Here is a 16,393-nt window from a genome sequence, read left to right as displayed (position 1 = left end):
GTCCCAGGGGAAGCTTCTGGGGGGGGCCTCGAGTTCGCAAACCCCTCCCTGCCTTTGAAGCTGCGGGTGAAGATCTCAGTGCCTGGAGACCCGCCTCCCCTTCCCCAGATCAGCCTCTGCTCCCTGACCGCACAGGGGCCCCCGCCGCATGGCACACAGCTATGGACGGCTGCTTTGAGGCTCTAATGCGCAGCGAATGAGCCCGGGCAAGAGTTTCCCCGCAAACATCAGTACCTCACCCGGTGTCAGGCTGAGCGACAAGGGCCCCGGCGGGACAGACACAGCAACAGCGCCCGTGCTTTGTTTGGTCGCTTTGAATAGGCAGCAGTCCAGGAGCCCTGTCGAACTGTGGGTGTCGATGGGGGTCCCCCTGTTCACTGCTGGCAGGGACTCTGTCCCCCCAGCCGCCCGGCCCAGCCCCGCTTTCACCTGGGTTTACCTCCCATCACGCTCTGCCCTCCCTGGGTCTCTCTTCTCAGAGGTCCAGCGGCGGGGGCAGCAGCTGGCATCCGATTCCTCGCTGGTTTGGGCTTTTGGAAACGGCCACTGGATGCCAGGTCTCTGGGGGGGAACTGAAAGTTGAGGAAGCAGGAGCGCGTTAGAGAGTCACGACCCAGGGCGCCGGGATGGCTCAGTGGGTTGAGCGTCCCACTCTTGATTTTGACTTGGGCCATGATCCCAGGGTCGTGGGATCGAGCTCCACATTGAGCATGGAGCCTGCTTGGGATTCTCTCCCTCTGCTCCTCTTGCCCACACGCTCTCTCTCTCTCTCTCTCTAAAGAAGTAATAAGCACAATCAGAGTCTCATGACTCCATGTGGCCCTTGGTGCCACCCAGCCCCATCCAGACCCCATCCTCAGCATCTGCATTGTCACCAGGAGCCCAGGAACGCACACTAGACTTTCGGGTCAGGGTTGAGGCCAGCCCGGAATCTGCGCTGCCAGCCACAGGCTTCGAGAAGAGCCGGGGCCACAACCGGCAGCGCCCCCTCTTGGATTCCCGCTCTCAGGGGGATGCCACGTCATCGATCTGAACCGGAGCCGTGGCGGTTCCTCCCGTGAGTACCTAACAAGACCACAAACGAGAAACGGTCCATCTGTGCGCGCGCTATGGGTTCAGAGCCGTTCCTCCCACCCCATCCCAGCACCTCCCTCTCCGCGCGGACACACACTTGTGAGGTGCCCAGGGTCAGCACGGAGCCCCAGGCGCCACCACCGACGTCCTCCTGATTCATGCACCGTGGTTTTGAAGTCGTCCCCAGTGACCTGAGACAGCACCGTCCCGCTGCGGCTGGGGGAACAGAACACGGTGCGATCCTAACTTCGTTTCAGAAAGCGACTGGCCGGGGCGAGCGCATTTCTCCCATTGCTCCCACCGAGCCGGCTGCTGGGGCTGGAACAGTTGCTAGGAGTACCCAGTACCCGGTTGCCAACGACCCCCTGCTGTTCTCTGTCCTCGGCTCTTTTATAAACTGGGAAGTGGGTCAGGATGTTACCAGGATACAAAACGCCACCGTTTGGCAGATTACTTAACACCACTGTGTTAATTCTGGGGGGCGGGGGGGGGGGGGGGCTGTTTCTCCGAAATCTTTCCTCACTAAGTTCCAAGTCGTCCTGGGCTTGCAAAGCGCTTCCCTGGAGGGCCGGGGAATGATTCGGCAGCTCCCGTCCCCTCCGGCCTCAGGTTTCTGCTCAGGACCTAGAGCTTCCCACGGCCCACCCACCCAGGACGCTCACCAGATCCCGAGCCTGTACGGAGTTCAGGACCTGAACACGACTTTTGCCGGATCCGCGCGGCAACCCCCAACCCGAACAGACACGAGGCTGCCGAGGACAATCCCGCTTCAGAAGCTTCGAGTGTGAAGCGTCCTCTCCTTGCTGCAGAGACACCGGCGTGGGTGACCCCCAGGTGCTGTTCCGGAGCCCGCTGGGTGGCCACATGGCACGCAGGATGCAAACCACTTTGCCTTTCTAAAATCTGAAAAATTCTAGGCACCGAAACACGTACTGAAGGTTTGGGACAGGTTTTGGACTTGAGGACCATCCCGTGTGGGTTGGTTTGTCTGTTTGGTTCCTGATAGAATTCGCTCTTTTTAGCGCAGTTTTAGGCTCCCGGCAAAACCGAGCACACAGTAGTTCCCACATGCTAATGATAGGTTAGACGTCCGGTGTCCTAAAAATCCTGTGTGCCCCACCTGTTCATCCCCCACAACTCCTGCCACCACTCGTCTTTCTCGGTCTCCGTAACTTTGCCTCTTCCAGAAGGCCGTAGAGCTAGGATCTACGTGCAGCCTTTTCGGATTGGCCTCTCTCTCGCTTAGCAATATGCGTTTAAGATTCCCCCAGATGTTTTCATTTCTTTTCAGGACGCAACGACATCCCATTGTCCGGATGGACCGTTTATTTATCCGTCCATGAAAGACAACTTGGTTGTTTCCAATTTGGGGCGGGGGGGTGGGGGGGTGGGCAGTGATCCGTGTGCAGGTTTTTGTGTGGACACAGGCTCGCCATGTGGTTTTTAAAGCTGCAAGACGAGCAGACGTTCTGGGTGCCTCTGAGAGGCTCTCACAAACACCGCGGGTGGTGAACGTCAGTGACTCGCAACACTTGGCGGGGGGGGGGGGGGGGGGGCGGGTCCCACAGCCCACCTCCCTACATTCCATGTCACTCTACGCTTCCGTGGAGTTACCTGCAAAGTTACCCTCTGAGGCTCGCTGTGAAGCTTTGTTAAGCGGGTCCAGACCAGCCTTTGGTTTAGGCCAATCTGGTGCCGCTCCTGAGGCCGATCCTTCTGAGGGCGCCACTTGCGGCCACTGTCAGAGCCTTTCCATCCTGCCAGCGGGAACACGCCGGGGTCCCCTGAGCCTGGAGGATGATTCTAGCCGCTCCTTTCTAGGACTGCTTTCCTCGCCTTGATAGCCTCCTGCCCCACCAGCGGCTAACCAGCACCCGGCTATACAAAGTGAGCCACCTTCCTCTCCATACTCTGCCCCCCAAGGTCTAGACTCCTTGCCCCACTCTCCCCCCACCCCCCCCCCACCCCCACCGCCTCCCCACTCCAGACTCTCTCACATCAGAGTCACCGGCTCCGGGTCCCCCTGTGCCCGGGCCTGGACACTGTCCACACACAGCCCACCTTGTTTCCCTTCTCTCTGGGATCCTACACTGCTCTTGTCCAGCGTCCGCACGGTGCCGTTTCAGACGCTTGCCTTGGTGTTCAGTTGTTTAAGGTGGGACAGAGATTCAGGTCCTCGTTACTGGGTTACTTCACAATCAAAACGCCACCCCAAAGATCAAGAACACATTTCAGTCCAACATTGACGAGAGCGAGGGAAAGAGGAGAATCTGGATTGTTCTGGGACTCCGTGACAGGGGTGACGGGGCGAGTGGCGCGTGGAGGCATTTCTCAAAGTCACGGGAAGGTGTGACTTCCCTTGGTCCAGACCGGCCTTTGCCGCCATCCGACAGGACGCCCGGCAGCTCTTCAAGAGGGGTGGGCAGTGCCGGGAAGGCTCGCCCGGGCCAAAGACAGCGTCTCCTTCACAGCTGCCTAACCTGAGGTGGTGGGAGGAGGACCAGGAGAGGCCGGCGTCCTCTCAGATGGTGGAGGCTCCATCTGGGATGTCTGGTGGCTGACGAGGAGAGGTCTCTCTCACGGGTGAGGATGCCACGCGCTAATAACGTGAATGGTGCCTTCAGGTAAGAACCCCCAACAGGCCTTGCTTCAGAACCCACCGTTAGCTCGGGGCGCCTGGGTGGCTCCGTCGGTTGAGCGTCTGACTTCCGCTCAGGTCACGATCTCACGGTCTGCGGGCTCGAGCCCCGCGTCGGGCTCTGTGCTGACAGCTCGGAGCCCGGGGCCCGCTTCGGATCCCGTGTCTCCCTCTCTCTCTGTGCCTCCCCTGTTCCTGCTCTGTCTCTCCAAATAAATAAAAACATTAATTAAAAAAAAAAAAAAAATAGACTCTACCGTTAGCTCGACATCTGAAGTTCGGCACCATTCTCTGGTTCTGAAACATGAACTTGAGCGGGAAGGTCAATGGGAGGGTCACGTGGACGCCCATTATCACACCGCCAGGGCGGCTGCTGTCCTTAAAGCTCGACGCTGGCCTCCTCCGTGCCGGAGGTCCGGGGCTGCCCTGCCTTAGCCCGCGAGGCATGCAGACCCAGGGGCCCCCTTTTCCACAGGCAGGTTCGTGGCTGAGTGGCTCTCACAGGGCAACTCCACAGAGTAGTGCCAGGGAGCTGCAAAGAAATACTGGCAAAGACCCCCAACAGGACACCGGGGTGTGTAACTGAAGAAGCTCTAAAATCTGCTTTTTTTCTCTTCTTCCTGGACACACAACTAGACCCATTTCCAGCCCCTGGAGCGTGCGGAGCTCTCCCCGGCGGGGCCGCGGCCCCCCCGCCCCCGGGTGGCCCTCATGTGCTTTTCCTTTCCTGGTTGGCTGCAGCAGAGGCCAAAATGGTGGGCCCCCAAAAAGGTCCGCACACATGCCGGCCCATGGAATCTGTGCATGTGAGCTTACTGGGCAAAAGGACCTTTGCAAATGCGATTAAGTTGGGGATCTCACGACGAGAGCCTCCCGGATTACGCAGGTGGGTCCTAAATCCAACGGTAGTGCTCCTGTAGGAGACAGAGGAGGAGACACGGAGAAGAGCAGGAGGCCGCGCGAAGGCCGAGGCCGAGGCCGAGTTGTGCCATCATGAGCCGAGGGACACCTCGAGCCACGAGAAGTGGGACGGGCAAGGGGGAGAGGAAGTGTGGCCCAGCCGACACCTGATTTGGACTCCGCCTCCAGAACCAGGAGGGAAGAGAATTCTGTCGTTTTCAGCCATCCCGTTTGCAGTAATTTGTTACAACAGCCACAGGGAACTAACAGGAAGTGACCCCCGGGGGGGGGGGGGGACACGGAAGCCAAAGGATGGAGGTGGCGCCTCGCAGGCAGCCTGGGTCCCTGAGGACTGTGTGGAGCACCCCCACCCACTCATCCCCTGCCTCCCTGGCACCACATGACCAGTTGGCCAGAAAGACTCCTCTGCTTGAGACTTTTAGATTCTGTAGGCTATAAAGTAAAACAATATTATAGTTTTACTGTAAAAATGTATGATTTGTCTTCATAAACTTTGTTCCATTATGACTCTTCAAGGCAAAGCTCAGAAAACACACGTTAAATGAAGGAAACGTTCTGGAGAGCCAGGGATAAGTGTTCTGGAACGTTCTGCTTTTTACTAAAGGTTCTTGTTTCTTCAGCCTAGAAACAGGAGTGGGACACCACGGGCGTCGCCCAGAACAAGCCCAGAAATGTGGGATTACTGAACCCAGGCCGAGCCTGGGGCTTGACAGGTGTCCGGGAAATGGATGCCCTGGGCCCCAACCCTGCCTGATCAGCCCCTCTGTTCCGATGCTCATATCAAGGAGGGAGCATTACCTGCTGCTGAGCAACCTGGACTCTGGAACCATCTTCCCTGGATTTAAATTCCATTTCTTAACTATTTTAACTCCTGAATTTCCGTTTCCTCGTCTCCATAATGGGGATAAGCCGGCTGGAGTTGGAGGGGCTAATACACTGTATCTTTGTCAACCACGTTTTGAAACAAACGAGAAAGAGCAGTCAAGGAGAAAGGAAACACTGGGGCTACCGTTGACCAGCGTCGGGCTGGAGGGAGGCGCTCAGCCATGTGGCTAAACCGGGGGACCACCGGCAGGTAGGCAGGTCTCGTCACCCTGGCAGGGCTGGGTCTCCACTCCCAGAGCTCCCAGAGCTCCCTGCTGGGCAAGGTGGGAGGTCTGCCTTGCCCACAAGGGCATGTCTGCACTCAGAAGCTCCCGCAGGCCCAGCCACCGAGTGGCTCACACGGCTCCCGGCACGACGCGCGGGCCCTGCTGGACCTCCCTCAAATCCTGGGCCAGGCGCGCGAGCTCAACTTCTGCAGGCCCATCGCCGAACTTGGGGGACGCGGGTGGGGGCGGCAAGAGATAAACGTGGGTGCCAATCTATCCCCGCTGGCTCCAGGTCGGCCTTGCCCTCTCTCACTTCACGTCCAGCTTCCTTCCTGACTGCCCCCTGCCCCCTGCCGCCTACGAGCCCAGCACCGCGAGGTCCAAGCCTGATGCCAAATCCCTTCTGCTCTTGCACCCACGGGCCGGGGTCTGACTGGACTCCCAGTACCGACCCGTCAGTCCCGCTCCAGCCGGGGCAGGGCTCGGTGCTGAGGCTGGGGCACCGGCTCTCCAGGGGAGCACAGGCAGGCCCAGAGTGCAAGCCCCGAACACTCGCGGGGCCGCACGGCCGCAGGGGCGGGGAGGACACGCGCCCGAAGTCGCTGCTCTCACCGCTTTTACGGGGGTTCCTCTCACGCTCCCTATTTCCCCGCGCTGCCTCATCACTGCGCTCACACACATACAGACAAAATCTCTGCTAGCGCCCGGATCTGCTTTCTTGATTGCCGATCGCTTACCCTTTTCCTTGCTCTCCCTGGAGCTGACCTCCGGGCCAGGAGACGGAGATGCAATGAAACGCAGGCTCGAGGGAGAAGCGCCCCTGCCTCGGCGGCCCGTCTCGGGAGCCTACCTCTTCCCAACATCCCCGCAGCCTGTCCCTCCCGACACGAGGGCCGCGGCCTTGTCGCTTCCCACACCTGCAGGAGGAGGACCCGCTGAGGAGAGCGAGAGGCAGGTGCCCTCGAGGAAACGTGCCCGACACGCCACCCCCCGGCCAGAGCACTCAACCCGCACCGGATTCACAAACACGAGCCCACGTGCTTCTGGCAGACACTTCTTTTATTCAGGAAATGCATCTTCCTACAGGTTCCAGCTCCTGCCGGGACAGCGTGACCAGGAGCACTCTCGCTGAGCACCCGAGGGAGAACGGAGGGGGCGCCCCTTGCCGCCTCTCTCAGGGCGTCACGAGGCGTCACCGCGCGCACCGGCTTTCCCGGCGGAGGAGGGGGAGCCATCCGACACGGTCGCCCCCCACCCCCGGCGGGCGGGCGCTTCCGACAGCGGGGTCGGGGCCCGGGCCCAGCTTTCCAGAGTCCTACGTATATATTCACCTTAGTCGTATTTTAGAAATCAGCTCTTCCGCGCTAAGATTTACAATAAAAATAAAATAATTTGCTCTGTAAACTAGAGTAGAAAGTTTCAAGTGTCTTAAAAACTATCTTCCATACAACGGAAAAAGGCTTCTGTGTTCTGTCCTGGGCGAAAGGAGACCCCAGTGTGCGGAGAGAAGCTGCCCTGGCGTGTTGCTCGAGACGCCGGGCGCCGTGGAAGCACTTCTTGGCCGCGGAGACTGGGCCCGAGGACAGAGCCACTTTCTTCCCCTCGGGCTCCACGTCCAGCTTTCCCCTCCCCGCGGGCTCTTCCAAGATGCTCACGGCTGCTCTGCCGTTGCCTGGTCCTTGGTGGCGGCAACCAGCTCGGCGAGGGCCGGGAAGCTCTTTATGTCCTTTGTCGCCAGGCCCATCTTTTGTATCTGCAAAGGCCACGAGAGCGGATAAAGGCACCGCGGTGTGAGCTGAGCGCGAAAAAAAGAGCCTCATAAAGAACACACGGGATGTCACCCCCATCCTCCCTGGAATCTGAAAAGGGCAGCTCCCCAAAGGCTGGCAGAGCCTTCTCCCTTCACAGGAAGGATCTGCTTATTGCAGAGCTTCGCTTTTGGGGGTTAAACCCTGCGCATTCAAAGACGCCAGTATGTTCATTTATCTCAGTCCATCAGATCAGGCTCTTGCCAGGGGAAGAGCCCCTTTTGTGGCCTGCAAAGGAGGCGCACGAAAAGAAATCACCAAGCGAACTATTTTTTAAGTGGAGAGTTTTCACAAAAGCGCTGGCCTGAGCACTTAATGTCTTCACGGGTCATCGACAGATTTTCTTAGAATCTGATGGACCGTGGTTGCTGTGGCAGAGCAACTACCGTGGATTGCCGTGGTAACTGAGTCGTGACAAACCACGTGCCCGCTTTTGTTAACGGCAACACACACGCGCACACACGCACAGGAAAATCTGGAAAAACCCACACCAAGCATTTAGCATCTGTCAGCGTGCTGCCGTTCGTTCTGGGGGCTGGCGACCAAGGAGTGCCGTCTCTTTTCCTGCACCCCCCCCCCCCTTTCTCTGGCTTCTTTGTTCTTCATATTTCTTTACCAGATTGTCTGGTTTGTAAAAGGACTGCAAGTTTCTCTTATGAGAGAGAGAAATAGGGCAATGGACTTCCGCCGGGATAGATCTCTAAATTCACATCAAAGCAGCAGAATTTAGATCTCCAGGGAGGACCCTGACGTGCAAGAGTCCTCAGTCAGCTAGAAAAGCAAGCACTTCCGGATGGAAATTCTCCTCCAGCTGCAAGATCTTCCTGGAGGGTGTGTGCTATACGGGGACCCTAAACAGTTTAGAAAGCCAGCTTCTCAAGAACGAGAGAAGTTTCCTGATCCTTGAATGAGTCACCTGTGTGAAGAGAGGCCTGGCACGCAACCCACGTCTGCCTCCTAAGTGACACCATGTCCAGCAATGCTCCTGCGCCTGCTGGGACTCCAAAACCTGTGTTTTATGGGAACAGAGGAGACTCGGCCAGGGAAGCAAAGAGGTCAGGCTTAGACGACCTCTCAGGGGCCACACTGAGAGATCCACGGGCTAATGCTTCTCTACTTATTCTAACCGCCTGACTACGTGTCAGGCACTTCCCCGGCGGTGGACAGAAAGGACGCCGCCTCTGTCTGGGAGCTGCCCCTCGAGTGGGCTCCGTGAGCCAAGTGGATGCCAACTGCACCAAAGACCAGTTGGTCAATTTCCGGTATTCGTTACGCACATCCTTTCCCCTCAAGTATTCTGGGGCCCTGACCCCACCCTCCAGCCCCTGGAGGACACGCCCGCCCTCGGCAGCACGCCCGGGCTCAGGTGAGGCACCTGACGACGGCTCGGCGGTTACCTGCTCTCCCAAGTACTCAACGTCCAAGGCCAGCTGCAGCCTGATTTTGTCGTCGTCACTCATGCCGCCACCGGGACCGACGGGGTTGGCGGGAGTGGTTTTCCTGGCTTGTTTCAGCCGCTTCAGGCTCTCCTCCATTTTCTTCACCGAGTTCAGAACGTCGGACACGGTTTCGTAGTACCTTGGGCACAAGACACGCTTACTGGTGAGACCGAGGGGCTAGCGTGCATCCCCAGACCAACTGGCTTGGTGGGCCAACAGAAGAGATTCGTAAGACCAACACTCATTTCCAATAAAAGAAATCGGCCATGGTGAACTTACCAATGTTTCTTAAGACTGAAAAAAAGGTGCCTTGACACCCTAGCATCACAATCCCTCAGAACTTATGAAATACACACGTGGACTCTGTTTACAATTTTCGTCCCGGACACCAACAAGAGAACATCAAAGGCCAAATGATCTTTCCTACTCGAAGGGGACAACAGCTGGAGCTCATTCCCCAAGTGCAAGTAACAGATTCATTTACGGTCAGTTCTAGGAACAGTTCATCTTAAGAACAGAAAGCTTTCAAATTTTTAAATAACACTAATTACCTTCACGGTGCTCTCAATATAATTTGCAAATTATAAAGGAGTTGTATTTCAAAACTTTGTTTACAAGCTGGCTACTTGGTGCTTGGTATATATTTGCCCACAAAAACAAGACTCTAATTCACTGTTATGTTCTAAATTAACCCACAAATGTTCCTGAACTCAGAAGTAATTGAAATAAATCAAGTACCATCAGAAAATAAACAAAATCCAATAGCAAAATTGAGTAAGATGCTTTTGACATAACTCAATGCCGGCATTTGGGGAAAAGTCTATTGAATGAGAAATGAAGAGACATTCGACCAAAGGGATCCCGAAGACCTCCTGGATTTTCACGGGTTGCAGGGTTTTAGATACTGAACGCTTATCAGTTACAATCAGGCTTCAGAACGTGTGTTTTCTCTTCCTTGGCTGCAGTGGTCTCGCCAGTCTGCGCTTTCGATTATCTGGCGCGAGCAGAGCCACTGTGGACACAGGAGAGAGCGGATCTTACAGGAAAACATGTGCCTGGCCTTGCAGAAAGAGGGCCGCGTGAAACGCACCCTGCACACCAAAAGCTGGGCGTGCCGGGGGAGTGGGATGTGCCTGCGCCCCCAAGAAGTACTTGACCCAGGAGGTGCGGGGCCAGGGGAACCCCGGGCGGCTGGGGGGCAGGTGGCCCATCGCACTCCGGGTGCAGGGGGGCAGGGGGTGGGTGGGGCCAGAGCAGCTCAGCCACCAACTCAGGTGTGAGTGCCTGCACCCGACTCGTCCAGCGACGCGGCCATCTGACGTCGTCAACAAGCCACGTGCCACCCTCCGATGGCCTCCGCGGTCTCTGACTCGGGGCTTCCCTAAGCAAGTCCGGGATGGCCTACTTCTAAGGTACTTACTTATGAGTGCTCTCAGAGAGGGCGCCTTCTAACCACTGTCGCATTACTGCCTGTCTCAGCTTATCCTTGTGCCCACTCTGAAGCTGGCGAAATGGCTTCAGGGCACTGTCCACGTAAGAGGAGGCTGTGGTTGGCACTTCCTGGAGTAATGACGGTAGGGGTTGAAAAAAAATGTATAGGAAAAAAAAAAAGAGTTATTCAAAGTTCGGAAGGATGTTACTAATGTGTCAGTTTGGAGACATGAACGAACCCCATCCCTCCCCAATAGTGACACTAAGGTTGTCTCCCGAAAGATATCTGAGAACAGGAGGGGTCAGGAAGAGTACAGCAAGGGAAAATAATGTTTAGAGCCAGAGAGAGAGAGAGGGAGAGAGAGAGAAAAGGACAGAGAGAACAAGTACTGCAGTGCGCAGTTACGGGGGCCGGGAGAGCTGTGTTTGAGGCCGTGCATTTCTAACGGACTCCCACCAGGTCATGCTAACGCTGCTGGTCGACAGAGTGAGACGCAAGGATCTACGGCGAGTAATTTGTTCTGTTTTAGCTTCTTCGTCTGCAAACAAGGACACTGGTGCCTACTCTGGAGAAGAGCAAACGAGAGCATCTGACCGCCAGCGCCCCGGATCTGGCCCGCAAGCACTCGGTCAATACCCCAGACGGGAAAGCTGGCAGCTTCCGCAAAGAAAATGAATGTATCTAGGAATACAGAGGAGGTCTCTCTCTCCCGCTCTGAAGTGGGAGCTTCAAGGCAGACCAGAAAGGGAAAATCAGGTGGCAAAGTCCTCTTGCTGGAAGCTGTAATCCTACTGCACGCCCCAGATTTTGGGAAAAGGAAAAGAAGAGCCACAAGGGAGACTCTGTCCACCTCCGCTGAGCACTCACTGCCTCCAGAGCACCGAGTCACGCAGGCGGGGGGTGGGGGGGGGGGGGCAAGACGCCCGTGCTCGGCACACAGAGACCGCCCGCCCCAAAACAACAGGTCCTGCAAATCACTTTGGTGCTAAACTGCCTGACACCCAATTCTACAACTGGAGAAAAAAGAAAACTCGATGGAAAATTAAGCGAGATGTAGCAAGAAGGAAAGGTGCGTATAAATGCACAGAAAGAAGGGCGCAGGAACGGAAACGACAGCTCTGGTCGAAACGAATTCCCCAAGTCGCCTTTCTGCCAAATGAGACAACGGGGGAATTCGATTTTAAACCCCAGTGTGCCCGCACCCTTTTCATCTCAGAGATGCTTTTCATATTCCTGATGCAGCTTTTGGAATCTTTTCGAGTTACAGAACAGCAGAAAGCAGGCACTTGTTAGGACGATATGAAGGAAGCAAGGTCGATTCAATTTTTTCCAAATACAAGAATCAAAGTATAGGAGTTAAAAATATTTTGTTAAGGGGTGCCTGGGTGGCTCAGTCGGTTGAGCGCCCGAGTTCGGCTCAGGTCACGATCTCACGGTTTGTGAGTTTGAGCCCCGCGTCGGGCTCTGTGCCGACAGCTCAGATTCTGTGTCTCCCTCTCTCTCTCTGCCCCTCCCCTGCTCATGCTCTCTCTGTCTCAGAAATAAATAAAAAACATTAAAAATATGTATCTGTTAAAACACGTTCTTTTCAAATTACTACCATCTTTCCTGAAGGCCAAGGGAATCCGGGAAGAGGCCGTGCTGTGTGAGTCCAATTACCAAAGCAGCTGACCATCCACCTGCAGAGTCCCCTTCTCACAGATAAGGCTTCTCGGGAGGAGGCTGGGCAGGCCTGCCTTGGGCTACCCCTGTGGACTCATTTCTGGGTCTCGCTCAACAACCCCCCTGCCTCTGTGGCCTTCCTGTCATGTATTTCCCCACCTCAAAAGGCGTTCCAGGGAACAGTGCTGACCTTATTGGTTCTTCGGTAGAGCCTGGGGACCTCTAGGGCACTCTTCAGGTAGCCGAAGCAAGACTCACTTAAGTCTTGGATGATCCTGTCACTCAAGGCAGGAGCACAGGCGGACAGAGACGTCTGGGAGTCCTCCAGGGCTGCTGTCCAGACACAGAGACTGAGTTTAGCCACTTACTGAGGCCCGGGTGCGAATTTTATTTTAGACACTGTCACAGTATTTACAGAGTGTACAACAATAAGCCGAATCAAATCAACTTATTAGAATTAAACAAAATATCTCATCTAGAGAAGTTATCACAGAACAGAATATAGAAACAACCAAGGATTGACAACTAGAAAAGAAAATGGTAGTTTAAATATATGCTATAGGCTCTAAAGTTTTATTTTAAATTATTTCTTATTCAGAGATGTGCTGAGTCTAAAGATTCATTTTTACCTGAGATAGAAGAAAAATTCTTAAAGCCAATCATTTCAAGTTTTGGCTTGATTGTTTCCAAGAGTTCTGGAAGCTGAAATAAATATATGCACTTTATATATTCAGTTACTTTTTATAAATCAAAGGAAGAGGCAATTGAACTTGCACCTATAAACTCTAAAATACTATTAATGAAAAATGAAACTAAACTCAAGACTTCCTATAGTTTTCATCAGAAGAAAGCAAAATTCTTAACGCTTTCACTAAAACAGAATCCAGCAACACGGGGAACAGCAGTCCCCGGCTATTGACAGGCCCAGGGAAGAAGCAAAACCATTTTCTATTCTGTGGCTTTCCCCGATACCAAACAAAGACCAGCGGAAAACAGACTCACGTATCAGAGCACTCAAACACAAATTCGGCCCACAAAGCCCTGCTAATGATAAAGGCCCCAAACATGGACATCCCCAGAGAAAACAGGGGGAGAAGTTTTCACAGTTCACTTTCAAAGTACACGCGAAGGCTAACTGTTGCCAGGAAATACGTGGTCAAGTGGGGGTACAACCCATTAAAATCCAACCCGCCAGCGATCATGCCAAGACGCAGAGCTAGTGAACAGTGGGGCATGGCTCACTCGTCACTTGTGACGGGAACACTGAAAAGGCAGCAGAGACCCCCCCCCCCCCGGTTCACAAAATATGAGACTAGACCGACAAGCAAGCGGGCAGAGAGCCCCCCCGCGGGGGAAAGCTGGAGAGACCGCTCGGAGCGCGGGCGAACCTGTGCTCTCCGGGAGGCCCTGGGCCCCACGATTCCAAGCCCCATGAGGCCATATGGGGTCAGACCCTCGCACATGTCACTTTCTACGAAAACACCGAACCGAGCCCCTGGACTTCTCCGGGACACAGGCCTACCTGCTCCTGAAGCTTGTCCAGGTCGGCGACCACATATATAAGCTGCGTACTGGAAATGGAAGCCACGGGCCTTGTTTCCGCGGGGCCACTTGCTTGGTCTTCACTGTTTCCCTGGGTAACTGAAGGGTCTTTGCCACCAGTTACCAAAGGCTTTTTAATATCCTTGGCACTTTCATTAGAGATGGGCCTGAGTAAAAGCTGAAAAACCGTTTCAACGATTAACTACTTTTCCACCTGCCACATACCTGAGCATTAAGTTTTGTGGCCCACCATCTGCAAAGTATTCAGTAAAAGTTTACCAACGAAAGAACAACAAGGAGAAACAAAGCCAAACTACAACCCCACGGACATTTGTCCTCCTTAAGCTCGTGTCTACTTTCTGGTGATTAAAAGTAACAGGCAGAAAACAAAACAGGTCCCTAAACGAAACGAAAATTAATTTCTGGAATATCACAGTTACAAAAAAATTCATTAGCTCAACTAGGTAAATCATTTACCAGGTTTGCCCGGTAAATTTATGTAATGTTAATTATAATTAATTAATAAGGATAAAAAAACCACAATCCAAACTTCACCATGTTTCAAATAGTATCAACAAAAGTGTTACTTGCATAATGATTTGTTACAAGGGAAAAATCAAAGAGAAGTACCCCCGGCATAAGGAAAAAACGGAATAATGAACACGTGAGGCAACATAATTTATTAGAGACCTGAGAATTACCGGCTGGTAAGAATGTAGGACCCAGCCTACTCAGGCCTAACTGAAGAATCACATCAACCCCGCTGCCTCCCCGGAATCAACTGCACAGGGGTCTTCAGAAACCGCTTGGTGGACAGGGTGGTCTGTTAAGAACCCTTCTGCTCTCAAAGTAAATAAACTTGGGGGGGGCGCCTGGGTGGCTCAGTCGGTTGAGCGTCCGACTCTCAGTTTCAGCTCAGGTCATGACCTCACATTTCGTTGAGTTTCAGCCCCACATTGGGCTCTAAGCTGACACCACGGAGCCTGCTTGGGTTTCTCTCTCGCTCTCTCTCTGCCCCGCCTCCTCCCCCACTTGTGCTGTCTCTGTCTCTCTCAAAATAAGTAAATAAACTTAAAAAAATTGAAAAAAAAAAAAAAAAAAGAACCCTTCTGAGCAGAGGAAGGCAGAAGGGAAAAAGAGAACTAGCTTCCACCGAGCTCCCAGAATCCGCCAGGCACTTCCGTCAACAATCTGCTGGTCAACAGATCCCTTTTTACTGCTCACGTATGGAAACCGTTTTGCCATTTCACAGGTGAAGCATCTGGGACCCCTAGAGCTAAGTCTCCCAAGGCCACAAAATTTCAAAGTGGCAGAACCTGGGGGCGCCTGGGTGGCTCAGGAGGTTAGGCGGCCACCTCGATTTCAGCTCAGGTCCTGATCTCACGGTTCATGAGTTCGCGCCCCGTGTCGGTGCAGAGCCTGCTTGGGATTCTCTCTCTCTCTCTGCCCCTCCCCTACTTGCGTTCTTTCTCAGAATAAACTTGAAAAAAAAAAAAAAAAGGGGCAGAACCTCAGTCTGTCTGCCATGAAAGCCAGTGCTCCTTCCGTTAGAAGACCCTGCAAGACAAACCGGGCTCTCCTCTCCAACTCAAGATTGCATTCCTTCTGATAGCTGAGGCTTTGTCACACCTTCCTTCCTGACAACTTACGCACGCCTAGGCCCATTTTCATACTCATCACGCACAGTGAACAGGCTGCATGTCTGTCTGTCCCCTGCGACTGTCCAGGAGGGGGCAGGGCCTCTCTGAGCACGAGACGCTGGGGCGGGGCCTGCCTGGGTGCTCAGGGCTGACCCGTACGATCACCGCTACGGCTGTGTGCGCGACACCTGATCCATCTTCACAGGCATGCGGATACTTAAGAGAGTCAACTACTCGACAAGGAGAAAAGGAGGGTATTCTGAAATGAAGGGAAGGTTAATTAATTTTATTACCTTTTAGTCCAGATGATCATACGATTTTTTAAAACTTCCAAATATGATTAAAATGCGTATGTTTTTATTTCTACTCATTTTCATTAAAATGAGCATCTCTGTCTTAATTTCGAGGCATCTCGAAGATTCTGGCTTTGAGATGGGAAAATGAGCTTGTCGGGACAGTGCTTTTCCACAAGAGGAAGCACGGACAATGGGATAATAGACACCCACCCATACAGGCAACGGTGGCAAGAAAAAGGAAACAAATACTGGATACAGACTTGAGAAATGAGTCGATTGTTGTCCTCCAAATGACCTCTCATGACAGCCTGGCCTTTAAGAGTCTTAGCGTATTTAGCTTTAAGGTATCTTTAATTTTTTTTTTTTAATAGTTATTTTTGAGAGAAAGTGTGCACATGAGCGAGGGCGGGCAGAGAGAGAGAGGGAGAGAGAATCTCAAGCAGGCTCTGTGCCATCAGAGCAGAGCCTGACTGACGGGGCTTGAACCCACCAACTGTGAGATCGTGACCTGAGCCGAAATCAAGGGTCAGATGCTTACCTGAGCCACCCACGTGTCCCTCTTTAATTCTTTTTAAATATTTTTTAACAATGTTTACTTATTTTTTTTTTTTTAATTTTTCAACGTTTATTTATTTTTGGGACAGAGAGAGACAGAGCATGAACGGGCGAGGGGCAGAGAGAGAGGGAGACACAGAATCGGAAACAGGCTCCAGGCTCTGAGCCATCAGCCCAGAGCCCGACGCGGGGCTCGAACTCCCGGACCGCGAGATCGTGACCTGGCTGAAGTCGGACGCTTAACCGACTGCGCCACCCAGGCGCCCCAACAATGTTTACTTATTTTTAAAAGGGA

The 16,393-nt window shown here is 53.8% G+C and overlaps 1 protein-coding gene across 4 annotated transcripts in view; it reads right to left on the bottom strand.

The window, feature by feature from the left end:
• Positions 1–6,765: 6,765 nt before the first annotated feature.
• Positions 6,766–16,393, bottom strand: part of COG2 (component of oligomeric golgi complex 2) — a 46,893-nt gene continuing 37,265 nt past the window's right edge. For 3 of the 4 annotated variants that reach the window (XM_030334312.2, XM_030334314.2, XM_030334315.1), the window contains 6 exons: positions 13,588–13,785; positions 12,695–12,767; positions 12,256–12,398; positions 10,392–10,531; positions 8,930–9,110; positions 6,766–7,477 (listed from right to left, as the gene is read on the bottom strand). In XM_030334312.2, coding sequence (XP_030190172.1) covers positions 7,376–7,477; positions 8,930–9,110; positions 10,392–10,531; positions 12,256–12,398; positions 12,695–12,767; positions 13,588–13,785 — 837 coding nt within the window. In that variant the 3' untranslated portion in view covers positions 6,766–7,375. The remainder of the gene's footprint in view (positions 7,478–8,929; positions 9,111–10,391; positions 10,532–12,255; positions 12,399–12,694; positions 12,768–13,587; positions 13,786–16,393) is intronic. The other variant, XM_030334313.2, reaches the window with a different exon arrangement.

The sequence above is a fragment of the Lynx canadensis genome, chromosome D2 (genome assembly GCF_007474595.2).
Source record: "Lynx canadensis isolate LIC74 chromosome D2, mLynCan4.pri.v2, whole genome shotgun sequence".
Lineage (NCBI taxonomy): Eukaryota > Metazoa > Chordata > Mammalia > Carnivora > Felidae > Lynx > Lynx canadensis.
The sequence above is the reverse complement of the archived record's forward strand: the minus strand, read 5'-3'. Positions and strand labels throughout refer to the sequence as shown.